At 34.7% G+C, this 27,331-nt stretch overlaps 4 protein-coding genes across 5 annotated transcripts; 3 read left to right on the top strand and 1 right to left on the bottom strand.

The window, feature by feature from the left end:
* The first annotated feature begins 3,519 nt into the window (after positions 1-3,519).
* LOC147385667 (glutelin type-D 1-like) lies at positions 3,520-5,723 on the top strand. The gene is made up of 3 exons (XM_086422210.1): positions 3,520-3,881; positions 4,597-5,320; positions 5,410-5,723. The coding sequence occupies exons 1-3, from the start codon at positions 3,686-3,688 to the stop codon at positions 5,561-5,563; spliced, it is 1,074 nt and encodes a 357-aa protein (XP_086278336.1). The 5' UTR covers positions 3,520-3,685; the 3' UTR covers positions 5,564-5,723.
* A 2,741-nt stretch (positions 5,724-8,464) lies between these two features.
* Positions 8,465-14,671, bottom strand: LOC147385666 (serine/threonine-protein kinase AFC1-like). The gene is made up of 12 exons (XM_086422209.1): positions 14,310-14,671; positions 12,623-12,794; positions 12,465-12,491; positions 12,105-12,258; positions 11,973-12,021; positions 11,743-11,857; positions 11,424-11,515; positions 11,067-11,217; positions 10,912-10,976; positions 10,191-10,288; positions 9,995-10,100; positions 8,465-8,926 (listed from the first exon to the last, which is right to left on the bottom strand). The coding sequence occupies exons 1-12, from the start codon at positions 14,415-14,417 to the stop codon at positions 8,768-8,770; spliced, it is 1,296 nt and encodes a 431-aa protein (XP_086278335.1). The 5' UTR covers positions 14,418-14,671; the 3' UTR covers positions 8,465-8,767.
* A 1,416-nt stretch (positions 14,672-16,087) lies between these two features.
* Positions 16,088-19,020, top strand: RIBA3 (monofunctional riboflavin biosynthesis protein RIBA 3). The gene is made up of 7 exons (XM_086423298.1): positions 16,088-16,182; positions 16,271-16,595; positions 16,689-16,910; positions 16,997-17,325; positions 17,649-17,778; positions 18,025-18,321; positions 18,422-19,020. The coding sequence occupies exons 1-7, from the start codon at positions 16,127-16,129 to the stop codon at positions 18,665-18,667; spliced, it is 1,605 nt and encodes a 534-aa protein (XP_086279424.1). The 5' UTR covers positions 16,088-16,126; the 3' UTR covers positions 18,668-19,020.
* Positions 19,021-20,892: 1,872 nt separating this feature from the next.
* On the top strand, positions 20,893-24,069 carry LOC147385664 (large ribosomal subunit protein uL23-like). Of its 2 annotated transcripts, none has more exons than XM_086424167.1 (4): positions 20,893-20,991; positions 21,104-21,161; positions 22,711-23,077; positions 23,777-24,069. In XM_086424167.1, the coding sequence occupies exons 2-4, from the start codon at positions 21,143-21,145 to the stop codon at positions 23,859-23,861; spliced, it is 471 nt and encodes a 156-aa protein (XP_086280293.1). In that variant the 5' UTR covers positions 20,893-20,991; positions 21,104-21,142; the 3' UTR covers positions 23,862-24,069. The 2 variants fall into 2 exon arrangements, with proteins under 2 accessions (XP_086280293.1, XP_086280294.1); XM_086424168.1 differs by having other exon boundaries at positions 20,929-20,991; positions 21,116-21,161.
* The last annotated feature ends 3,262 nt before the right edge of the window (positions 24,070-27,331 follow it).

Genomic DNA, 27,331 nt, shown 5'->3' with positions numbered 1-27,331 from the left:
GTGTTTAAAAGTATATGACATAATTCTCACGGCTTAAGACCATCCCCTCCTCTCCCTTTCCTTTTGGCTTTTTTCTCTTTCAAGGGCTTGTGTGACTTGTTTTAATATACAAATGTTTTGTAGAAAAATTTCTCTTTGAAATTCAAAATTTATAGATTAAAATTAATTATTTTTTAACTAAGGTTTCTATGGCTCTTAGAGCACCTAATTAATCTTTGCGGCATTACAATATCCCCTGATAATTTTTGGGACAAACCTCTAAGAGTAGCCTTAAGGGCGATTCGATCTCAAGACCTCCACTTCCTTTGGTGTGGTGTTAGCCACAAAAATAAAATTTATTTATGAATAATGTTGAAATGACCTCAGACTGGAATCTCATATCGCACTTCTTGAAGTGAAAGTATATAGGAACTATAGATGTTTTTCATCAAGATACGAGTGAAAAGCATCTATCAACTTTCACGTCGAGAAGTGTAATACGGGGTTTTAGCTTATGGTCACTCCAACACAACTCTTTCTTTATTATTATAATGAGTGAGGGTTGAGGAAAAGTGATTCAAATATAAAATTTTAAATCTCACAGAAGCTCCCATCTTTACATTTTCTTTCTTTTTTTAATAATCAGGTATCCCTGTAGATAGTGGACCAGGCCCGTATTTGGGCTTTGCCCAATCTATAGACCATGATATTATCCAAGGACTAGTCCTAGGGCATGTGCAACACCCGCACATCACATGCACCATGTAAGTGAGAATGCACCTTTGCTAGTGGCCCTAGGGGAACTAATGCTCATATTGGGTCTCAAACTCACGACTTATCAACATTAACCGTTTATCGATGCAAAATTGTCATTGAGCTAATCCCTCGAGGTTTCCATCTTTACATCTTAACTTGAAACAAGTCAAATTACAATCCCACGATCCTTATAATCATGTTAATTAAAATTTTAAATTTACAAAAATATCTCTTTTATGTTAAATGCAAAATCACCTTACATAATCATCTACCTTAAAGTAAATAAAACTTTTTATTTTGGGTGATTTAGACATACCCCCATATGTTTTCTTGAATATTAGAGACACCCCCTTATGTTTTGAAATTGATATCATGCATCCCTTGACCTCAGTCTTCTAAATAGACTAAGAGAAGAAGACTCAAAGGCCCTCATCTTTAATCACTAGCCAAAAATCCAGATTTTTCTTCTCCAAAACCAATCAACTTCAAGTTCTTCAACCTCCAAGAGAAGGTTGAATAGATTAAACTTATCTTGGAGGTTGAAGAACTTGAAGTTGATTGGTTTTGGAGAAGAAAAATCTGAGTTTTTTTACTAATTATTAAAGATGAGAGCATTTAAGTCTTTTTCTCTTAGTCTATTTAGAAGATTGAGATCAAGATATGCATGACATCAATTTCAAAACATAAGGGGTATCTCTAATATTTAAGAAAACATAGGAGGTATGTTTAAATCACCCAAAAATACAATAAAATAATTTCTTATATAATTGTCTTCACCATGTTTGGTATATCCGTATGTTTTCCAAAGCCCCTTTTTATAAAAAAAAAATACATGCAACCACATTTGGTATTTTTTATTTATTTTTTTCAAATGCCCCCCTTATTTTTTAAACCAAATACATACCCTCACAACATTTGAGATATCCCTTTGAAGGCAATGTAATTATATCATTTATTTCGTGATTCAAAAATGTTATTTAAAAGCAACTTCACACTTTATTATTTATTATAACAATTAATTTTAAAATTATGACGTTAAACATATTTTTTTATATAAAAAAAAAATAAATAGACTTTATTGTTGTTTATAGTAATTTTAAAATTTATAATTAAAAAAAAAATTTGATGTGTTGGCTCAAAAATACTATTTTTTTTTTAAGTTTTGAGTGAAAAATATTTAAAATAGTTATAATAGAGTCGTTAAAGATGAAATGATTCTATAGATGATTCAACTCTTGATCTTTTCTTCTTGGTAAAATGTCCATCTTTCAATTGATGTTGAAGTATCCCTAATTACAAGTCTAAAGTCACATATATATAATTCAATTAAGAATAACTTCACTAAAATCACATAATTGTATCTCACAACAAAAGAAAAATAAAATAAAAATACATTTATATTCTACGAAAGGGTGTGTGTTTTTTTTATATTGTGTTTGAAGAAAATAAAAATATACGAAAGGTGTTGAAGTGACCTCAAGATTGTACCTCACATCACACATCTTGACATGAACTTGTATGGAACCATATACGCTATTCATCAAGATATGAGTGAAAAAGCATTTATGATTTTATTTACTTTCACGACAAGTTGTGCCATATGAGGTACAATATTGAAGTCAATCTAGCATGACTCCTATGAAAATATATCTTATATTCAAAAGAATTCGATGTAAATAAAATTAAAAAATAGAAAATCATTGCAGATGATAACTCACATAAACCTAAAATATTATCTATTATATATAGATACATAATAAATTTAATAATCTGAGCTATTATGAAAAGTAAATAAATTATATAAAGTTTAAAAAATTAAAAATATGAAAGTGAAACTAATATAATTAAATCATTGACTCCTCATATAATATTTTAAAAACAACTTATACTAAAAATATATATATAATGCACGTGCCGTTATAATAAGGATTAGACTATTTGCACCCACTAAAGGCATAATTTGGGATGGGATCGGTGCACTAAGGTGGGTGCAAATAGAACGGGCCTTATAATAGTACATTTGTTGGTGTTTATCCCGAGTCCATCGATTTGTCTTCGAGGCTCCACGATCGTACGGCACACATTTCGGTGGACTAAACCTGTAGAGCCTGCTACGTGCCTAGTTTTAAGTACGTGGCTTGCATGCAGCATAAGAGGTTTTTGGTGAATTTTTTTAGACACCTTTGCATATTTCATATTGAGACATATCCCTTGACCTTGGTCTTTCCCAATATAGTAGAACAAAATTATCAAAACGCCCTCATCTTCAATTTCTAGCAAAAAATAATCAGATTTTTCTTCCCAAATTAAACAACTTTTTACCCTCATCTTCAACCTTAAAGCTTCAAGCATTAAAGTCAAGATAATATTTTTCAAATAAAAAGCAAAATAAAGTAAAATTTTGGGTAGGAAAAATCAAGGATTTTCTACATTGGTCAGAAAGGTCGAAAATGATTGATTAAAGAAGAGGTTAAATGGGTTAAAAATAACTTACTATAGGGTTTTCTATGTACCCGAGGATGACAATTTTTTTTTTTATAAAGAAAAATCAAAGGTTTATGATTAGAGATTGAAGTTGAGGGCAATTATGTCATTATCTAATAGTCTATACAAAAAAGACAGATGTCAAGGGACATGTCATCCGTTTAAGAACATAGGGGTATCTCAAAATTCACCAAAATATGGAGGGGTATGTGTCAATCACCCTTCAAAGATTCCTCTTATGATTCGGGCTTATCTCCACTAAAAATTGCAAAAAGATAGCCACAGCTTCAATTAAAAAAAAAATATCTAAACTTTAAGAAGACTGAGATTCAAAGACTTATTATTCTAATCTATAAATAGACATCCACATAGAGTTATTTTCATTCTTCTTCCCCCAGTTTTATATTTTGATCTTAAATTAGATAGATTGATTTAGAGAAGAAAAATCGAGATCGAGATCGAGAAAATGGAGGTTGATTTGTCTCCAAAGTTGGCTAAGAAAACATATGGTGGTGATGGTGGGGCTTACTACACATGGTCGCCCTCTGAACTTCCTATGCTTCGTCAAGGCAACATTGGAGCTTCAAAACTTGCTCTCGAGAAGAATGGTTTCGCCCTTCCTCGCTATTCTGATTCGGCTAAGGTCGCCTATGTTCTTCAAGGTAGGTTTTTTTTTTTTAAATTTGATTTGAACTTTTTATTTTACAGTTTTAATTGTTAATTGAGATCAATTTTAAGTTATATAGATAGAATTATAGCTAATCTCTACTTATAATCTGTCACTAAATAAGTTATTTTTTGAAATTTAAATAACAAATCGATATCTTGGACAAATTACCATTTCATGGGGTGAATATGATGAAATTCTACTCTTCATTTTAACTCCCAAAACTCGCGAGATCATCATTTTTATAATCATGGAGATTGTCACTTTCAAAAAAAAAATATCAACGATTGAGCTACTTTATATTAGCGAGATTATGACTTGAAAAACATGTGATATCGCTCTTCACGTTTTGGGAAATTTCTCTTATATCTTTGAGCAATACATGCTTAATTTGGTTTGAAAGAGTTTGTGTTGTACTAGAGCTAGATGAGTCAATTAGGTCTTGGTGGATACCCAGTTGGGAAATTTCGAATGCTCTTTAGGAATTTTCCTAATATTCTAATTTTTGGATATCAAACGAAACTCCCAAAATGGTAACTCTAAGTTCGGTATCAAACAAACCTATCAATGAACCCAATAGTTCATTGATCTTCTACACCTTTTGGATTTTGCTCAACTCTACTTGATTTGTATCTGTTGTGGTGTCGATTGATTAATAAAAATACAATAGTGGTCTCATATCCATAATTGAATTCTTTCTGATTTTTTAGGCAATGGTAGGGCCGGCATTGTCCTTCCCGAAGCCGAGAAGGAGAAGTTAATTTCAATCAAGAAGGGTGATGCGATAGCCCTTCCTTTCGGTGTTGTTACTTGGTGGTACAACAAAGACGATACCGAACTTGTTGTTCTCTTCTTGGGTGATACGTCTAAAGCCCACAAAGCTGGTGAATTCACCGACTTCTTTCTCACCGGTACTAACGGTATTTTCACTGGGTTCTCCTCTGAGTTTGTAAGTCGAGCGTGGGATTTAGAAGAAGATAAGGTGAAGGAACTCGTCGCAAGCCAAACAGGCAGCGGCATTGTTAAGCTGAAGGATGGTGCTAACATGCCCGAACCAAAAAAGGAAGATAGAGATGGAATGGCTTTGAATTGCGAGGAAGCTCCACTTGATGTCGACATCAAGAATGGGGGACGCGTTGTGGTGTTAAACACTCAGAATTTGCCTTTAGTTGGTGAGGTTGGGCTTGGTGCTGATCTTGTCAGGATAGATGGGAATGCCATGTGCTCGCCCGGTTTCTCTTGTGATTCTGCCTTCCAAGTTACTTACATTGTTAGGGGGAGCGGTCGTGTTCAAGTTGTAGGAGTTGATGGTCGACGTGTTCTGGAGACAACGTTGAAGGCTGGTTGTTTGTTCATAGTTCCTAGGTTTTTTGTCGTCTCGAAGATTGGTGATGGAGATGGGATGGAGTGGTTCTCCATCATTACTACTCCTAAGTAAGTCACACTTTCAAGTTCCAACATTTGTTGCTTTAAATGCCCTGGTTGTTTTCTAATATAAACTGATTGTTTTGTTTGTGTTGCAGTCCAATATTTAGCCACTTAGCAGGAAGGACATCAGTGTGGAAAGCTTTGTCTCCTCAAGTGCTCGAGGCTTCCTTCAATGTGGCTCCAGATGTGGAGAAGCTTTTCCGTGGGAAGAGAACTGCAGACGCCATCTTCTTCCCCCCACCAAACTGAGACCAACTTCAGAATTTTCTTTTATTTAGTGATGAAGATTAAGGTCTCTTTTACTTCCTGTTTTGCCATGACAATAAATGGTTTGAAGCTAGTTTCTTTGCTACTCCTAAGGTTGTAGTAACTTTGGGTCTCTGATAAAAAAACATTAAGTTTTGGTAAATTTTGGTGGGTTGGATATTGGATTTTGATTTTGGTAATATATCTTGAGGGCTGCTAATATGCCAATGCCACACCAATTCCTATGTAATTCATCAAAGAATTGCAGACAGTTGGTGTGGCATTAGTAAAAGTTGGTGGGGGCAATAGTAACTCTCTATATCTATTAGTTTTGATGTTGATATTTGAGGTTTATATATTAGTTTGGTTATATTTCTTTATAACATGGTTTTAGGGAACATGTATTTCGTCTCTAATCTCGCAGAACATAAATCATCATTTGTTTAAAATGATTTATTATTATACATTTAAATTTTAAAAAAATTACAAGTTCTTTATAAAATATTGTTAGAAGAATATTACTCACAAGATCTAATTTTATTTATAAAAAAATATTTAAATTTAAAAAAATTAATTCTCTCTATAAAAATTAAAAAAAAAAGCAATTATTGGTGCAGGCAAAATATCCACCAAGAAGACTCGTTGAAAATTCGGATAGTTTTATATATTCGAATCCTTATTAGATACGAATTCAGATATATTAACATTTTGAATCCGATCACATCTGATTGGAAATAATATATAATATATAATATATATTATTTTATTTGATTAAATTTTTTATATACAAATTATTCAAATTCTAATCGGATATTATCCGATATACGATAATATAATCGGATTTGAATTCGGATAGAGTTTTAAAACATCCATCGGATTTGAATATTATTGTATCCGAACCGATAAACATCCGTTGACAGCCCTAATTAAAGGTGGCATAGACTGCCAATCTTAACCCAAATGATACAACAAAAACGAAGTGTCATAGTTTTAGGAAAAATAAATCATCATCAAAGGTTTCACAAATGGATGACCACCATTGATCCAAGGAAAAAAAAAGTTTTTTAAGGTTTTTTTATGGTAAAAGTCTCCAAACATATTGTTAGAGAGATTCTATTGGCATGCCAATTTTTACTAAGAACACCCTTAGATGCATACTGAATTCTTCTTTTATATCACAAGAATCAGAGTCCTCTTGATAAAAGTAGGTGTGGCTATTGAGAAACACTTCCTTAGTAAGATTTCCTTGGACCTCAAATGGATTATCAAATTGACAACATCACAGCCCTCTGGATTATGGCTACTGAATTACCACTTAACACTGAACTCCCAAATTAAAATTAAAATTTAACGATGAATTTATTTTTTTAGTGAGTCATGCTGGAATACCATTGAAATTGACATCATTTGGGACATTGGTGTACACAAAACCATAGATGCTTTTCACTCATATCTCGATGAAAAGCATCTATCATCTTATAAACACATCCACATCAGCAATGTGTAAAACAATGTCAATTTCAATGTTAATTCAGCATTTTCTTCTTTTAGTACATACTTGTGTCATCCTGTGGCATTAGATCATTTTTTTTGGATGCCACGCTGTGAGCTCAACCAACCTCAGTAAGATTTGAAAGCACAATACAATTTTATTTTATAATAATATAAATAGACGCAACAATGAATTTATAATAGTATTTTATACTTTTAAAAACAATTTAATTAATGCGAATTTTAGCCACCAATGTTTACTCCTCTCATCATAATTGTATAAAAAATATCTAATATTTTTTGAAAAATCAAATTCTTTAGATTTCAAATATTTGGAATAGTGAATATATAAAACTTGAGAGTGACATCCTAATAATTTGGAAGCTAGGTTTCCCAAAATGACAGCTCCCGAAAACATGGTTTAAGGTTTAATAGGATTGGGTCAATCCAAGATTTCCCAGATTAACCAATCATAGGACTTCGCATATATTTGTTAAGCCTTGTGGACCCCTAATGGTCATCTTCAGCAGTTTGTGAATCTATGAATGGACCTCAATCTTGAGAGAACCACCACGTAAAATCGTATCTTGTGCATTTCTTTTCTTTCTTTTTTTTTTTTTTTTGGAAGGCAGTTCTTATTTTCTTCTTTATTGTTCTTGGATCAGTTTCTTTACAGGGCTCCCTTAAGGTGAGATTTTTTATAAAAAAATTGGAGATGCCCTCTATACACGAGACTCCTACGATTGGTCAAAATCCAAATTCTGTGAAAACCCAGATTGACTTTTGTGCTAAAAAAAATTCTCCGTGATTATTGAATGATCTGAGTGTCTCAGTGACCACGACACACCGAAATCTAAATCGACACAACAGACTTCTCTATCTTCACACTTTCCAGACATTGCAGCTAACCATCTCACCCCCCCCCCCCCCCCCCCCCCCTTCTGATGGCTCCACCATATGCCAAATAGAAACAGTGATAGCCTGACTTTAGTAGTATATCCACCTGTTACGGTCCGGCCAGAATGTATCTACACAAAGTCTAGCAGTTAGGAATCTAAATCGACAATGTAAAAGATCTTTTACCTATACAATAGGCCATCAAAACACCAAAAGTTAGTAGAACCATAACTTGAAAGAGCAGAAGACAATTAGAGAACAAGACACTAAACCTTTTGGGCGTTGGGTCGAGCAACTCATCATTCTTGACCGGATTGGTTCTGTGATAACTTGAAGTTGTTCTGAAATTGATAGTGTTTGCTTTTACATGTCAGCTTCAGGAAATACTCCAGTCAGGCGCTACCATCTTTGATTGATCTCACCTATGATACAAGTGCATGAATCTAGAAATGGAAAGTTATTTTGTCCATAGAAGCCATAATAGTGTTTCATTATAAATAAATAGGGGATAACCTATTGGGGAAAGATCATAATAAAAATAAATTATAAAATCAAACTTGTGATCATTTCTCAACGAGAGCACAACTGAAACTTTTCCACCATGAAATTGGCTATAACAAGGCCAAAAACCCAAGACTTAAGCAAGAAAGAGAGCAAAGAACAAAAATAAGTAAATGAAGTAACGCTCTCTGTACAGTAATAGGTAATCTTACAATCAATCCGGCAGAAGGTTCCACTATCAACAGATCCTTCACTTTGTGTGTATATGAGCAATTATGCTCATAACATACCCAAAACAAGAGTTTTGAGCTCTATCAGTTACAAGGAATAGCCACACCTTCTCAGATCTCTCGTGAAGAAGGGATGTCTAAGTGCTTCCCTTGCTTTGAGCCGTTCAGCTGGATCATAACGGAGGAGGCCTTGCAAGAGATCAATCAGATCCCCTGCAGAATGATCTACATGCTGCATCACAAGGTTCTGCACCACAAAAAATTAATGGTTAAATTTCACAAACACAAAAGTGAACCATAATGTTGGGGACACAACATGGTACATGAGTAGATATTCATGCTTTCATATGATTATTTTCCATGGATAAAACAAAAAAGACAAAATTCAGCTATTATTTCAATTAAGTAGTTGTCCTGTCATGAAGATGAAATCCAGTCCAAAGACGATATTATTTGAACTCAGCCAAAAGATTGTCGCTAATAGCCAAAACTACAATTTAGCAAAAGACCAAATGCATATCCCAGCCATCTTGTTGCCGTTACCTATATGGAAGACTGGAAGACATTCAAGGATGGATGTTTTCCAGTTTTTACTTGAAATTGATGGAAGAGGAAGGATGATAAAAGCTCCATTCTCCATCTGGGAGTTCAAATGTTGCAGAACAAAAGTGGTTATTTACCTTAACCACCCTTCTCTGTGTCTACCTTGTCGTTGTATAGAACTAAAAAAAAATATTTCATTTACTGTAAGATGTCAAACATCCAAAGATTACAAATTTTTTTTTTGGTAGGCAAACATCCAAAGATTACATAGGATACTCGTGCCAATCATATTGTTCACACAACCCAGAACAAACCAAAAACACCATAGATGTAACAGATCAAAGGTAGCTCTACTTGCAACTGGGGGTACTGTTCCTTTAAAGAATAGCCTGGATGTAATTTTGGAACATTCAAGTAGAAGTTGAGTATCAATAGCAAGCACTTGAATAAAATAGTTGGCAAAAACCAAATCATATTGCAAGAGAAAATTTATTCCTGTTTGCATTTAGTTATGTTATGCCAATCTGGTCCGCATATCTGTACCAAGTTAAAACAACTTTCTGTTTTTTAAATAGGACAGTGGTTGATCAGCCATTTTTGCATCTCTACCAACTTTTTCATCTTTCTGTATGGTTTGTATGCTGTTTGGCTTTGCCTTTCTTTGCTTTAAAATCTAATTTTAGCAACTAAAAAAATCATCCATTTTTTGCAAACATCTGGAACATAAATTATCAGCAAAAAATATAAAAAGCATCAATGCTTAAATAATTACTTGAAGACGAGGCAATTTCCACACGGCCCTTATGCTTTCTTTTGAAGTTGCACCTTCAGGCCAATCCAAACGTGCACCTCTCCTAAAATATCTCTCAGCACGCCGGCTACAAAAGACAATGAAACAGAGGGAATTGATTTCAGATAAGTTCGAAAAAGACCAGTATAAAGGAAGAACAGACAATACAAGCACTTACTCAGCTCTCATAACCATATGTTGGGGGAGGGGACCTAGCACCCTCTCCATCATGGCAAGATGTTCCAAGTTTTCATGGGTTTGGAAGAGAGCTCCTCCCTGTCATCACTCACAAGAAAGAAAAATAAGATAACCATAAGCCAAAGCTCTTGCAGTCAAATGGAATTATTTCATGATACATGTAAAAACATCGCAACTTATGATGCCTAGCCCAAGCATTGCACACTACATAGATAGTTAGATTTGTTGTAGAATCATTCTAGGGTGAATGGGGCTTGATGGTTTAGCGCATTATGAGCATAATACGTTCATCTCCAAAACGTTAGCCCATGATGCATCAAAATATTATTCAACCATGCAAGCCAGATAAGCATTAACAAGTATGAACATGCTCCCAAAAGTCGAGAAAAGCTTGGAACAAGCTGTGGTAGTTGATGATCGATCTTTCTCCGCAAGATCACAAGCACAAATATTAATGGGGCTTGAGAGAGTTCACATGTGAAAGCTTAAGCCTCCATGCCACGTAAATTATATGATGGTTGGATACCATTTGATTTAACATTCAGAAGATCTTATACAATTTATGCACTTCATAAGAGGCAGATATTGCATGGTTCCCTTGGAAGCTCATTTTTTCCTAACATTTCTAACTAATTATCTGTTACATAGAGTGGAGAAATAATTTAGTTGTAAGAAAAAATAACCAATTCAACTGAACTCACTGAACAAAGCTCAACAAGTATGCAACCCACACTCCACAAGTCACATGCATAGTTCCATCCAAGCCCTGCAGAAGACAATAATTGTAAGCAACAACGATTAAGGTGGCGATTTAAAAAAATATGTCAGCAACTACCTTGCATGAAAGAAATATTACCCAAGATAACCTCTGGTGCACGGTAATGGCGTGTTGACACCACATAGCTGTGATCTTGATGTTCAAATGTCGTACTCCCAAAGTCAATGAGCTTAATTGCACTGGATTTTGGCAGATTCTTAAAATAATAACCTTCTTTAGTGGATCGTGGCTGAAATTTTTGCAGCCAACACAAAACAAGTATCAGTTGTAAGAACCTCAAGCAGATATTTAACTAAACAAGAATTAATTCTTTCCCTGGCTTTGGAAAATCTTGTGCAGTTAAAAGAAACAAAAATCCATATTGATTGCTTAATCTTCAATATAAGGTTCACATGTGATTATAAATCCAGAGGAACAAGTTTAGTTGATCAACACCTTGTAATCAGGCACTTTAATGTATTCCGAGGAAACAAGAAGAATGTTTTCAGGCTTCAGGTCAGTATGAATGAGCCTTAGATCATGCATAACTGCAAGGGTGAAAAAGTGGTAGATCAGGCTTGGTATTTCTAACCGCAATGTTTTTTCCACAGAAGGAAAAATTACACCATAATTTAAAAGAATCCTGATAGAAGTAATAGAATGGTTGAGATGGAGTGGTCTTGATGCCCAACTCTCCATATTTCATACAAGGGCACCGGAGCATTAAATGAAATTGAAGATAGATAAAGGAATAGTCCAAATATTGTCCACACACATGCTACAGACTCCAAAAGTTGTCTGCCAAGCTCCCGAACAAGATCAATGGGAAAGGAACGATAGCTGTTTTTGCGTAGAAAATCGTATAAGCTTGGTCCAAGCTTCTCACATACCTGTTGAAACCATTAAAACTTATTCGCAAGTTTTAACTCTCACAATATTCAGGCATGAAGGGAAATGCATTGCCCACCCAAATTAATCAAATAACAAAAACCAATAAATACTTACAATACAAATATGATTACGATAGTCAAACCAATTCCGTATTTGCACACAACTGCAAAGAGTAAAACCACTTTTACCAAATTCACCTTAAACTTCTACAGCTGAAAAATGGAAAGATGAGTAAAACAGTCCTACCGAGTGCCATTGACGTCATATTTGGCAAGCTTTTGAAGAACGTCAATTTCAATCATGGCAGCTTCACGATACTTATGAATTGAACGCACAATTTTAATTGCCACTACTTCTTTCTTTTCATTATCCCAGCATTCCAAAACTTGTCCGAATGTCCCTGCACAAATCCCATCAGGAATGGGGGAAAATAACATAACAATCCAAGATAACCGTTAAAATGTTAAATCATAAAATCTTGTCTTGAAAGTTGAACATGCATGTCTCAAACTCAATAACCAGTAGAGCACAGATTGTGATCAACAGGTAGAAGAACAACAAAGTTCCCAAGACTGAAAAAGAAAGGAAATAAAAAAAAAAACTAACCTTCACCCATTTTACTGAGAATCCTGTCTGCAAACATTAACAAATAAACTAACGTATCACAATTGGTTTTAAAAGAAAGATGTATAGTTTTAGAAAAAAGATACAATCCAAAACTAAATGGTCTAGAGGTAGCAATGTGGTGGTCAGATTGTAATTACAACGAGGGGTTAAATTTTCTCCAAGAGCAAAGACATAATGGCCGTCTTTATCATCGTTCCGCCAAGGTGGAGATCCATTGTAAGGCTGTGCCTTGTAATACAGAGAAGCACATGCACGGTTGGAGGCTACTCCCCTAGCAAATTCTTGCCCACAGTATATTGTTGGAAGGGCCTACACAAAGTCAATCATTCATTCCTCCATATTTCGAATCATATGATTATTTTTATTTAAAAAAAAAAAAAAAGTTTAATTCCAAACTTTTTCAAGTTCCAACCAGATAAATAACTAAAAGGAAACAAAGCATGATCATTTGTTCAAACGTAAAGTAACTATGGAGGTAAAATCAACCTCAATCATCATCATCATCATCATCATCATTGGGGTCAAGCACCGGCCAAATGAATCATTCTTTTTTTTTTTTAATAAATAAATTAAAAACTAACTTAGGCCATGCCTTCAGTCAAGCCAGCATTTATCATTAATATCTTACCTCAATCCACAATGTTTACAGCTTTCCTCTCTCAAAATTTTAGCGGACTTAACTTACACCAAAATGCCTATTCTCATTAATGCCATCATTGATTTTATTGTAAGGTCCAATCCATCTGAATCAACTTTCATTCAGTTTATCTCCTACTAAAGCTTTTGTTAGATTTCCTTGAATGTAATTGTGAGGGAAAATTCCTCCAACACCTTGAGATGTGTGTCACAGAATATGGGTCCTTCGAAGTTTCCTGTTGTCTTCTCCAACCATTCATCTTGCCTCGATGCCTGCATATTACACTCTAATGCCTAAATCATTATCCAAATTTTCAAAGTATTAGCTTGGGTTTGTCGCATCTCTCCGTCATGTCCTAAGATTGTGTGGAGACTGTTGGTACCCTTTGGGGGCCATGTCAGCAAGACATTCTTTGGTGGTTACCTCATTGCAACCACATCAAGAGGCATGATCTAAATATCAGGTGGCTTTGCGGCTCTTCACTATTGTAAATGGTGTTCTTATAGTGCTACAGACGGCATCCAACATGAACAACGCAGACCAAACGCCTTAGTCAAATTGAACACCTAAAGGGGGATTGTTCTCCTTGATTTCATGGTAAGAATCCTCACAACCTTGTTTAGGCGGTGAGTTTAGGCGGTGAACCTCATACAAATTTTGTTTTTTTTTCTTTCCTCTTCTTCTCCCTCTATTTTTTGTCTTGTGTGGATAGATGCTCCCTGGATTAAATCGTGGATGGAATCTCGAAGCACCAACAACGACTCAAAAATTTCTCCCACAATTTTCATTTCAGAATTTGTCAAATTGCTGTATTGTATTAGTTTGAATGGTCCATGTTAATTGATCACATAATAATCTAGAAACAAAACATCATTAATGAACAATAACATTTCAAATGGGGAAAAAAACAGAACCAAAGATCACTCGACCCTAAATTTAAGACAAACATTGCATCAAAGATTGATACTGAAAACGAAATCAAACAAAAAATCATGGTTATATGTTTGAACAATCGAAAATTGAAGCATATTCTAGGATGATAATTGTCAAATATATATAATATATAAAATCATGGTTAGGATGGCAATCGTGCAGATCTCACATTAAATTCAATGAAACTCAAGCATAAAAAATTAATATGAACAAAAAAGGAAATAAATTGATCCAAAATCCAGTAAAGATGATACCTTTGGGGGAGGAATAGGATGGGGCATGTCCCATGTTAATCTAGGTCTTTTTCTAGGACGTTTGTCCATGTTCGTGTGAGGAAATTCAGTTATCCACTGAGTCTCCATTAAAATTTCCTTTTATGGAAGAATTGCAGATACATATAGAGAGATCGAAAGATTTAACAGATAGATCGACGAAACGCTCCGATTTTGTAACCCTAGTTTTAAGCAAATCCAATTTCTAACAGGCTTAACCTGTGGTGAAACTAACCGTGGTTAGTTTTTAACTCTGAATCGTTACCTAACCCATGGTTATTCCAGCTATAAGAGCATCTTCAACGAAGCACCCTCTCTACCCACACCCATAAATGAGTGTTTTAGGTATTATTGCTATTCATGTGATGCACTCCAAACTTGTTATCCTTAAATTATTTAATAACTTTTAAATTTAATTTATATTTTTAAAAGATTGAAATTATTTATTATTATTTTTTTATGTAATTGCCTGAATTTTTTCCCTCCAATTAGGATAGGTAGTCAAGTGAAAATACCTTTTTTTGATATTAAAAATATTAAGACCCAAAAAATAAAGAAGGATGGGTCTTGAGTTGGAGCCACTATTTTTTGGACTCCACTATCCAAAACAATAGTAAGGAAGGGGAAGGGAAAGGAATGGGTATTGTGTTGGAGTTGCTCTAACTTCTACCGTTGTTACGGGTGATATTAGGTAAAATTTTTATTTTTTATTTTTCAAATTTTGATTCAGTAATTTAAGTATTTGAAGAGTATCTAAAAAATAAATAAATAAATAAAATTACACCTTTAAATCATCAAGAAAATGTAACGTTGATTTCTGATTAAGGGGTAAACTTAATCTTGCATTTTACAAAAGATAAGTCTAATATCACCAATTTAATAGGGGGTATTTCTAAAATACCCTTAAATAATTGATGGAAGAAAAATAAAGTTTTTTTTGTTGCCACACATCCAAATCGAATGACTCGATTAAAATACATCTTGGGGTGCTCCAAGTAAAAATTCATGTGGCAATAGAATATCTCAAGATGAAATTGTGGTCGGATCTATCGACTGAGGAAAAAAAATACATGATCCGATTGTATAAGCATAATCAAAGAAACAGATCGATTTGATAGAATGAGAAAGAAATTTGAGTTAAAAGTAAATTTAGATGAAGAGATGAACCGTATTTCGATAATTTCAATTGATGGGTACATTTTGGATATTTTGAGAAAACTTCAAAATCAACATTATTTCACTTTAGACAACAATGCTTGGTGTGAATCATGAGGACTAATTAGGATTGGACCAATGCATTTCATGGGCAATGCTACTTAGATGTGTTATGGGCTGGGTTTGAATTGGGCTGAACCCCAACATGGCCTGACCCAATACAGATCCATACATTCCGACCCAGTCCATCAACAGTTTAAGGAGTGGGCCCATATAGTCCAATATTCTTTTTTGTGCATATCCAGTTAACCACCATGGGATGGGAATTTCAAAGTTCAGGAGCTATGTACTTACTAGATAGGGAAATTATGAGTCATTTTCCTCAACATGAAACAAACACATATAAAGAGATAAGAAAGATTTATTTTTTTTAATTTTATTTGATGGATTGGCTTCTTATTTGATATAATATGTGGTTCTGTGCATCAATGCCAGACTGGATAACAAGGTAAGGAGTGCAAAGTTCAAACAAATCTATTACTTATGGTGGGCTTTGTTTCAAGTGTCACCTAAGCTACTTTTGAAACAAAAAAAAAGACAAAAAAAAATTGAATTTTTCAAGATCTCTGTGAAGCCTCAGTTTCATGGACTGCTTTATGCTTCAACATCCCTTGCTTCCTCGCATCTTCATCAACTCTAGGTAAATAAATGAAAGAATTTCCACAATTTCTTCCCAATTTGCATCAAATTCTTATTACAATGTGTGTGTGTGTGTGTTTGTGTTTCAGCTGTCATCAGTACTTAGTCACTCCTCAGAGTCTAGTAATTAGGCCGAACAGAATCGGGCGGTTGAATTATAGTCGCCGAGCAGTTGGTATAGCTGGAATTGGAGGTGGGGACTTATTGGATGGAGGTTCTCTAAAGGGAAATGAAAATGGGTCTCTCTTAGATTCTCTCAACGAGTCGACTATAGTGCCTTTTGGGACTTTAAATGCAGAAATCACTCAGGAAACTGTTGATTTCTTTGTTAGTGATGCAGAAGGCGATCCTGACCGCCCATCGGATGGGTTCTCTTCTATCGATCAGGCACTCGATGCGTTACGCCAAGGGAAGGTCAGGACTTATATGATGTATTTGGTTTTTTGTTGGATGAAAGTATGTTTTTATCAATCTCATCTAAACTCCTTTATTGTTCTATTACTCTAGTTTGTGATTGCTGTAGATGATGAAAATGAGAATGATGAAGGAGATCTTATCATGGCTGCATCTCTTACAAGTCCCAAGGCCATGGCATTTATGGTTAAACATGGGTCAGGAATTGTATCTGTTGGCATGAAAGAAGATGATCTTGAGAGGTTAAAGCTTCCCCTAATGTCACTGACTGGCGAACATGAAGACCCATCAGCCCCAACCTTCACAATCACAGTGGTATGTGCACGACAACGATCTCCAATTCATTTAAGTTCTTTAAATAGTATAAGAGCCTCGACAACATATATGGTTCACTTTCATAGGATGCAAAAGTTGGTGTATCTACTGGTGTGTCGGCCTCGGACAGGGCGAAGACCGTGCTTGCTCTTTCATCTCCTTATTCTAAGCCCGAAGATTTTAGAAGGCCGGGTCATGTGTTTCCCCTTAAGTACAGAGAAGGTGGGGTTCTTAGGAGATTCGGTCATACCGAGGCTTCAGTTGATATGGTTAGTCTTGCTGGATTGCGGCCAATATCAGTTCTTTCAGCTATCGTTGATGCAGAAAAAGATGGATCGTTAGCACGTCTGCCCTATTTAAGAAAAATGGCCTTGGAACATGACTTACCAATCGTATCGATTGCTGACCTGATACGGTGAGTTTTGCATTGGTTATATACTAGGATTAAATCGCATATTTGCTTTAAACATTCCTTTTAATAATTTGATTGAAAAATGTACCCTTATAACTACTACTCACAAGACTAGAAAATGACTTTCTAGCCAGTTTATAATCTCCAAAAGCGCCACAAATTGTAGGAAACTCGATGAACTATAAAAGTTTTAGATCCAAACATCCTATCGAGGTTATTTACGATCAAAATCCTTGTTTAGTGCAGACCATTTGTGTGCAATTCCTTTGTTCCTTATGCATCATTTGTATCTCGTCAACTCACACTGCAACACCAAATACTTGTAGGTATAGAAGAAAGAGGGAGAAACTGGTGGAGAGAACTGTTGTTTCACGGTTGCCAACTAAATGGGGTCTGTTTGAGGCTTATTGCTATCGTTCGAAGCTAGATGGAACAGAGCATGTAGCCATTGTAAAGGTTGGTGTTCACCATTTAATTCATTTGCCTTGCTTGAGGCTCTTAGTAACTCTAGTCGACATACCCAAATCTTGAAATTTTTCAATGCAAATTGATACAAACTTGACTAATGCACCAAAAGCACATACGCATTAATGGAACATAAATGTCCCAACCAGATCACTCTATAAATCTTGATCCATGCCTTGGATACATTTTCATAAGTTGAAAAATGGGTATTTCTGCATATTTTCTACAAACCGACAGGGAAGTATTGGAAATGGGCAAGACATACTTGTCAGGGTTCACTCCGAGTGTTTAACGGGCGATATATTTGGGTCAGCACGATGTGACTGTGGAAGCCAGTTAGCTTTGGCAATGAAGCTAATTGAGAAGGCAGGGCGAGGAGTGGTTGTTTATCTCAGGGGCCACGAGGGTAGAGGAATTGGCTTGGGTCATAAACTTCAAGCCTATAATTTGCAGGACCAAGGGCATGACACTGTTGAAGCTAATCTTGAACTTGGGTTCGCTGCCGATACTCGAGAATATGGCATTGGAGCACAGGTCAGTAGGACTAAAACATTTTTTCATTGAATCAGCTATGTACTTGGCAGTTTGTTTGATTACTACTATTTGTATCACTTTTTTCTTTTTCTGATTCTAGATTCTAAGGGATATTGGTGTGCGCACTATGAGTTTAATGACGAACAATCCAGCGAAATTTACTGGTTTGAAGGGCTACGGTTTGGCTGTCGTAGGAAGGGTACCGGTCCTTTCGCCCATAACAGAAGAAAATAAGAAGTATTTGGAGACTAAACGTACCAAGATGGGCCATGTTTATGGCTCTGATCTACCAGGATCCTTAGCTGGATTTGAAGACCAGGCCAGGCAAGAGCAGCAAAGTGATTGATACTTGATTCATTGTACATTTATGAGACCATAAGGCAAATTCTGTATTATATTAGAGTTCAATTTGTTCTTTAAAAAAATTATTTGTTCATTTGAGTCCATTTCTGTATTATATTATAGTTCAAAATTTTCTACTTAAACTTACTCATGTATAAGTGCTGTTATCATTGTCATAAATCTGGATTTTCTGTAAAATATTTTGTCAAACCTGATGCCATTGGTCTATAGGGATGCACTGTTAATCAAGCCACAGCTTCCGTGCTGAACGCATAAGCGCACCCTTTTGCCCAGGGGTCCAGAGGTGGCCCGAACAACAATTCCATACTTGTGATAGTATTACATTAACCTTAATTCATTTTGGGGTATTTTTGTAGTTTTCTAAGAGTGAAATGATTGTAATTATTCTTTCGCCTTTTTTTTTCTTCTTCTTCTTTTGGCCTTTGAGCATAGTGAAATATATATGGTTTCGATGGGTTTTCCCTAATTTATGATTTTTATAAAGTAAATTCATCTGTTGTGATTGATTTATTTTTCTTTCGCCTTTTTTTTCTTCTTCTTTTGACCTTTGAGCATAGTGAAATATATATGTTTTCGATGGGTTTTCCCTAATTTATGGTTGTTTTTAAAGTAAATTCATCTGTTGTGATTGATTTATTGATTATTGTTTTTTTGTTCATTCTCTTCATTAAATTTGTATCCCAAGGCTGTCGGTTAAAGATATTTCAACACAAAATATTACAGCCCTTTGGGTTGTAACCCATAATTTACACCAATTGGATGATCCTTACCATATGATTAGTAGCATTATTTTGGATAATGGGATGATCATGTGAGATTGTTTAGTGTTTTCGGGCAAAGTGTAAACAACTATCGTTCAAGTAGACACTAGGGATGAATGTTAATCAAACCTAAAAACCTAGTCCAAAAATGCTCAATTAGACTAATTGGTGATTTCTAACTATTAGATTTAAGTTTTTTTTTTTTTTGGGTGATTTAGACTTAGCACCCCACTTTTTCATGAATATTGGCGATACCACTCTATGTTTTGAAACTGATGACATGCCTTCATTGACCTCAGTCTTCTTGGTAGATTAATATAAAAAGACTCAAAGGCTCTCTTTTCCACCACATGTCAAAATCACCCTTGATTTTTCTTCTAAAAAATCAATAACCTTCAATCTCTTTTCAATAAAATTTATAATCCCATCTTCAACTTTAAGATTTTATCTACTTCAACTTTTCAACTTGTTGACAAGATAGAAGACTTTAAAGCTACTTTAAAGGAAAGTTAAAGAACTTGAACATTTATAATTTTGGGAAGAAAAAAATAAATAAAATTTTTTGAGAAGAGGAGAACTCTGATTTTTTGTTAATTAGGGTTCATCTTAAGTTGAAAATAAGGAATAGAGGATTAGGTTAGGTAGATTACAAAAGAACATCTTAGAGATTGGAGAACTTGAAGATGATTGGTTTTAGAAAGAAAAATCAAAGGTTTTTTACAAGAAAATGACGATGAGAGCATTTAGGTATTTTCTTATTAATCTATTACAAAATTTGAGGTCAAGGGATGCATGCCATCAATCTCCAACCATAAGGGGGTATCTCTAATATTCATGAAAAAGTATCATATCTAAATCACTCTATTTTTTTAATTATAAAGATTTAAATCGATTAATAGTAAAGAAATTTTGATTTACACGACATGGATCTCTGAAGGTGGGCCAAAGTTTTTATTAAAAAAAAATTGAAAATTTATTTTTAAGAGCACCTCTTATCTTCTTTAGTGAACCAACACTCCAAAAATTGACCATAACCTAGAATCTTCTTCTTCGATCTCTCTCCACCTCCTCGGATCTCTCTCTCTCTCTCTCTATTTTTTTTCTTCTTCTCCTCCTTCGACCTCTCTTTCTCTTTGATCACCATCGAATTTGATAGAGTTGCCCGAGTCATCGAAATTATTGAAGGATAAAAGGAAGGCAAGCAGTGCCCTTTGACATGGAGTGCCCACAAGAATTTTTTGATTTTTAGAGAAACTCCTAAAATTATGAAGGTTCAGATATTTTTTTGACGTGTCAATAAAAATTTTCTAATATCATATTGCAGGGACTGTGAGGCCAACTATGTAACTTTCAGTAGGTCAAAAGTATAACACGTGGCATTTTGACTTCAACCATAAAAACAAATCTAAGTAATTTTTCCTAAATGATAGGGATATTATAGTAATTTCGGGTAACAATAAGATATATATGTTCCTAATCTTTCTTATTATTCCTGGAAACCCTAGCAAAGCCCTCGTCTCCCGCTCTGTTCTTGTTCTTCTTGAAGGTCTGTTTTTGCCAAATCAATTTGAGTTGCAGTCTCTTGGTGTAATTCTTTTTTTCTTTCGAAGTTTCTTCGATTAACCAACATTTTTAAAAGTTTTAATTTTCTCTGTTAGGGTTTTCAACAGTGTTTAGTTGAGTTTCTTCAGCAAACAATGGCTCCCCCTTCTAAAGGTACTAACCTCAAAACATTTTTCGTTTCGTATGTATGAACACATGTGATCATCTCTACATTTCTCTGTGTAGTTGGATTTGTTATAGATATAATCGATAATACATTTTGGATAACTTAATGGATTTACTACTTATGTGTGTTCTCATCTATTGTGTAATATCTTGCTGGTATAACTCGTAGATCTAAGAAATTTTGGTAGATTTTGCTTTATCTGAATAACTGGGTTTCTAAGTTTTCTTTAAGTAAACCAGAATTTTTTGTCAAAAATGGTTCTTAATAGTGTTAAATGGCGTAATTGGATCTATTTTTTAGATTTATGGGTATTGGGGTGTGCTGTTACTAACCATTTCATGGATCCCGCCTTGGGATTCTCATGCATTTTCATCAATCTGATGAAATTATCATAATTTTTATTTTTATTTTTTAGATTTTTTATTTTCTAGTAGAATACTCACCTTATGTTTTGAGATCAAGTGAATATGCTTGTCCAATCGATTCATGGTTTTAAAACTCGTTTTGGCATCTCGTCCATGAACGAGACGAAGTCGTCTCCGACAAGTTTTTCGATACGTTTGAGTTGTCTCGTTCAACAATGAGAAAAATGAACTGCTGATTTTATCTTGTCTAATACGGCTAACTTGTCTATCCACGGACGAGTCGTCTTGGTCTTGGACGAGATTTAAAATCATGGATCAGGTTGATTTTCCCATTTCCCATTTTTGTTTGACTTGACTTAGAGTATCTCCTAGTGAAAAACAACAAATAATGAGTCATGACCCTCTTTAATGCGGCCCCTACCCTATCATTTAGATAAACATTTGGAAGATTTATAGGGAAGTATCCGTAATCTCCCAAGTGCTTTGTGAGGTTTTGTTGACGACAAAACCTCGCCTGTGGATTGCGACATGAAGTTTGCTTTGGCAAGACTTTTTACCATGTGGCCAACTTGGTAGCACTACCTAGCAAGACCCAAATTTAGTCATGAACCATAATATATAAATCTTTAAAATTGAGGCAATTACATGTAATAATTGGTTTAGTATAATTGGAAGCTGTCCACTATCCAATTCAAAGAACTGATGAAGCTACAAGATGTTATATATATAATTGTATGTCGAGATCTCCTTTGCGTGAGTGAAAATGTTTTATACTCATGAATGGTAGAACTTGAAGAAATGAATTAATCAATTATTTACCTGAACATTGTATTAGTTTGTTTTTATTATTATAGTAAACCGTGTGTTACAAAGTTTTTCAATCAATACTTCTCTCATGATCATAGGTTTCCCTCATTGTTCTGAATGTAGGCTGTTCTTTTAATCCTCCCTTTATTTTATTCTATCCACGATTGCTTAAAGATGCTTACGGTTTAAAGTATGATAGTTTGATCCATTTGTTTGCATTAATGGGATCATAACCATCGTTCTTGAAATCCCTTTTAGGTCACCTTCTCATTTATTTGATTATACCATAGTTGAACATGTTGTCAATGCTTTATCTCTTGCTACCTGCTCAACCCGAAGTTAATTGGCTTTGTCTCTTATATAGTTTCCACTGCGAAGAAGACTGATCCGAAAGCACAGGCCCTGAAGGCTGCCAAGGCTGTGAAATCAGGTGCATCAACTTTGAAGAAGAAAGCTAAGAAGATCCGGACATCTGTCACATTTCACCGCCCAAAGACATTGAAGAAGGAAAGGAACCCAAAGTACCCTCGCATTAGTGCACCCCCAAGGGACAAGCTCGACCACTATCAGATATTGAAGTACCCACTCACCACTGAATCTGCGATGAAGAAGATTGAAGACAACAATACTCTGGTTTTCATTGTTGATATCCGTGCAGACAAGAAGAAGATCAAGGCTGCAGTCAAGAAGATGTATGACATTCAGACTAAGAAAGTCAACACATTGATCAGGTGAACCTTTCTACGCCTCTATTTCACTTTTTATAGTAGCTTTTATTGCAATGCAAAATTGACCCAATCGATCGTGTTTATATTTTTGGAAAGAGTCGTGCTGGAGTGACCTCAATTCACGCTTTGCTGATGTGGAGGTGTGCACAGAACCATAGATGCTTTTCACTCAGTGAAATGCATTTATGGTTCTGTAAACACCTCCGCAAAGTCTGAAAAAAATGACCACCTCGATTATATATCCAAAAGAAACCACTGCCACAAACATCCTGATAAACCTCTTCCATAAGGATATTTCTAGTCCACATAAGTTAGTTTATATTAAGTTGTGAAAAAAGGGACATCAAGATGTTCGGCTGTTTACCACATAGAACTTGGTGGTTATATAGAGAAACCATAGTTGCCGACCCAAATATTTGGGACTATGCCATGATGATGATGACAAGCCATTGCAGGGCTCCAATCAAACTCAAATAAGTGTGAATTCCCCATTGATTTCCTTTTTTTCATGGATTTGTGAATATGAATACATGGTTAACATTATGATTTATTGCATTCTTCTATCTGGAAGTGTACATCAAATTATGTTTTTTCTCTGCTTGATTGTTGTCAAACCCATTGCGACATTTGATTCTTGTTTCATTTCGTTTGATTCCTCTTCCTCAACTTTACCTACTTGGATATCTTCCGTTGTAATTTTAGGCCCGATGGAACCAAGAAGGCCTACGTGAGGTTGACGCCAGATCATGATGCATTGGATGTGGCGAATAAGATTGGAATAATTTAAATGGGACAGGTTTCCTTGATTTCTAAGATTTCATTTTCTTAATCAATGAAAATGAAATTGTAGTTATACTGGCAGTAATTTTGTTTTTTTTGTTTTTGATTGAAATTATATTAGAGAGACGAGACTGCGATATTCTATTGGTGCTTACACCTGGGGTGTTCTTATTAATGGTTCATTTCATATTAATTAAGAGAAATACATGCTATCATATTCTTCCCTCTTCAAGAGTGAATGATTTTAAGGCTGGAAGGCTGGCCTTTACTATCTGATGGGCTGTCAGATTGTAGCACTCCCCGCCATTCGATCCACTTTGGCAATTAACCGATGTCGAACTGGCCTTGGTTCATTCATTAACTGCACCTCCACATGTTCGTTCAACGAGAAACAAGATCCAACAACCAAGATTTCCATCATTATAAACAGGAAGGGATGTTGTCTCAAGGCCCTTACCCTAGTTGAACAAACCAGCTTACCCCAAAACTTGTTTAACCTTCCAAACCCATCTTGAATCCATGGGCCCTAAAAGTAACATTTACAAAATTTTAAAAACAATACTGTTGCAAATGTGATACAAAGGAAATTAAGCAAACTATACTAACCATTTATAATCAACTCAAGAAACTGATGTAAGATCAAATGATACCAGATTAAAAATGAATAAAGACAGGTACTGATCTGAAACTCAGAATCTACTTTAGCAAAGCCCTAAATCTTTTTCCTCATGCATCCTGAAGAGAAAGATCTATGGTTCTGTGCACTTGCCACTTTGATTAAGTACAGACGAGGGGAATTTTTTTGTTCGAGTCAGAATATCGTCATCTTATAACACCTATCTAGACGAAGTTGTTTCAGAAGTACAATTATTTTCCACTTGAACCTCCCTAGAAGAATTATCAGAACAGTCCTTGATGTGATACTTGCCCTAATTTTTTCACAAAACTACAAAATAAATTTTGTTCTGCGAGAATGAGGGAAACTGACCCAAGACCACGCCTCTGGAAGCGGAGGTCTTGAGTTTGAACCTATCTAAGGGGCCACCCTGAAGGATTTATCCCAGAAATTACCTAGATCCTATAGGATTGAGAGATGGTTGATCCAAAACCGATCTGATAGGCCATCAAATTAGACCTTTAATGGATTGGGTCCTGCTTGAAACCTAAATCCTTTGATCCATATTTGAAATTATCAGATCAGAATGAATCGGGTTTTGGCTCTGGTTTGAGCTATTGACAGCCCTAATATGACTTGAACTTCTACCTAAATATTGATAATTATGTCAAATTATAATAATCGTTCATTTTGAAACATCATGAAACCTAAACTGTGGGTGTGGGGTGTGGACAGTGGACCTTTACTTCCATATTTCCATGTCCAAATGATAAGGAGATAAAGAATGGAGCTGAAAGAGGAGACACAGTAGAGTGGGTGTGATGATGCGCCACGTGCAACTTTCAACTGAAAAGAAGAATCTCTAAAAAGGAATGATTTTATCTTATATATACTATTGTTTATGATTATTAGCTTGTCTAAGACTAAGTTGTCAAGCACTTGCTATGAGGAATTCCAGCAAGCAACTTATGGGGTCATGAATAAAAATAATACAACTTTTAATAATATAATCTATAAAAGTATATGAAAGTTTGAATTTTTTTTTTTTTTTAATAATATCTGGTCAAGAAATAAAACTCTCGATCTTGGCAACATTTTTTTTGAGTTGTGATTTTCTGATTCGAAAATTTTCTCTCGGTATATACGTAGCTGAGTGGCAAGGGCACAAAACCTTAGATCTTTTTCTTCAAGATACACAAGGAAATCGATCAACGGTTCTATGCCTTTGCCACGGCAGTCGAGTACAGATCGAATGAAATTTTTTTACTAAAAAGGTCATTAGCGTTTTTATTTTATTTTTAAAGTCGCCCTTATATGACGTTCGACTTGCTCAAGCACAAACTTAGCTTGCGTTCCCATTTCAAACAACATTGTCTAAAGTAGGTGGGCCGCTTTTTTTATGTTCTTGATGATGATGATGATGATGATGATGGGTGTGACTTCCTTCTCACCTCCTTAGCAATTAATCTTTTAATACCTCGGAGTGCTTCTTTTTCAATTTTCTACTTTACCAACCTTGTGATCATACCTATCATACTCCAACGATCAATTCAATGGTAATTTGGTAGAGTAAATGAGATTTAGGATAGTAAATTGCATAACTTTTGTTTCTAAAAATTGATTCTTTATATAATGATAGTTAATCTTAGTTCTATTTGATTTAATCTTATTCAAATTGCCCCTACCCTTTAAATCTCGATCATTAGTGTCCTCTTTATGTGATTTGGCCTCATCGGGGCGATCTTGTAAATGCATTGATACGCGTTGATATTTGTTAATGATGGAGTCTCATAATTTATGTCAACATTCTCCTATTCGAACTCAGTTAATTACATCACATAAAATAAATAATTAATTAATTAGAGTGTGAAGCTACTTTTATTAATATCATTTATTATTATTTATGCCTAACCCATCAAATTAACCTGCCTACACTTGTAAATTATTTTTTAAATTTTAATTTTTTAAAAGAAAAGCCAGTAGAAATAAGTGGAGCCTTGTCTGATGCATTAAGCAACAAATCTACCAACAAAGAAGAAATTAGATGGTTTAAAGATTCGACTGGTGACCTAACAAAGGCATGATTATTACAATTTTTGTTGACTTGTTGTCTTTTACAAGTAATAGTTAGTAAATCTAAAATTATTCAAATATTACATTATTTGGTTATCCACTTCAAAGTTTAGGATAAGTTATGACCAATTTATGTTCAAAATAAATAATTTTTAAAAAAAATTACATATGCACCATTTTATAGAATACGATGTTTCCTACGAATGAGCTTCTATAGAGTATAAAACAACATCTGGAAGGAGAGAAACAACCGTTATTTTAACAGGAGGGTTTCCAATCCTCAAGACATTGTGTCGGTCATTTTAACTCTTTTGTTTTTCTGGTGTAAACTGTTTAAAGAGTTTCGAGACATCATTTTAAGGGATTTTGTTCTAAGGTGGGAGAGAATTTGTAATCTAGTCATGGAATATTGTCTACTATTTGGTGTTCTTTTGTTTGGATATTTGTTTTTGTACTTTTCTCGATGGTCACCTCCACCCTATTTTTTTAATGAAATTATCTTGATCTTTACCAATAAAAAAAGAGTAAAGAGTATTCCTAGGGCATGTATACTACCTCTACGGCACGATTGCAAAATTACTGTTTGGCTAGATTATTTAAAGAGTGCTTAAAGAACGTTAGGAAATGTGAAAAAATGAAATAGTAAAGATAACACAATCACACAAAACACAAGAATTTATGTGATACGGTAGTGTCCCTACGTTTATGAAACAAAACAAGAACAATCATTATTTTCTCATAAATTTTACAGTCCTATAAATCTCTATTTATATAATCGAGAGTTATCA

Source organism: Akebia trifoliata, chromosome 14 (genome assembly GCF_017979445.1).
Source record: "Akebia trifoliata isolate Shusen 1 chromosome 14, ASM1797944v1, whole genome shotgun sequence".
In the NCBI taxonomy this organism is placed as follows: domain Eukaryota; kingdom Viridiplantae; phylum Streptophyta; class Magnoliopsida; order Ranunculales; family Lardizabalaceae; genus Akebia; species Akebia trifoliata.
This window is presented reverse-complemented; position numbering and strand designations above follow the sequence as displayed.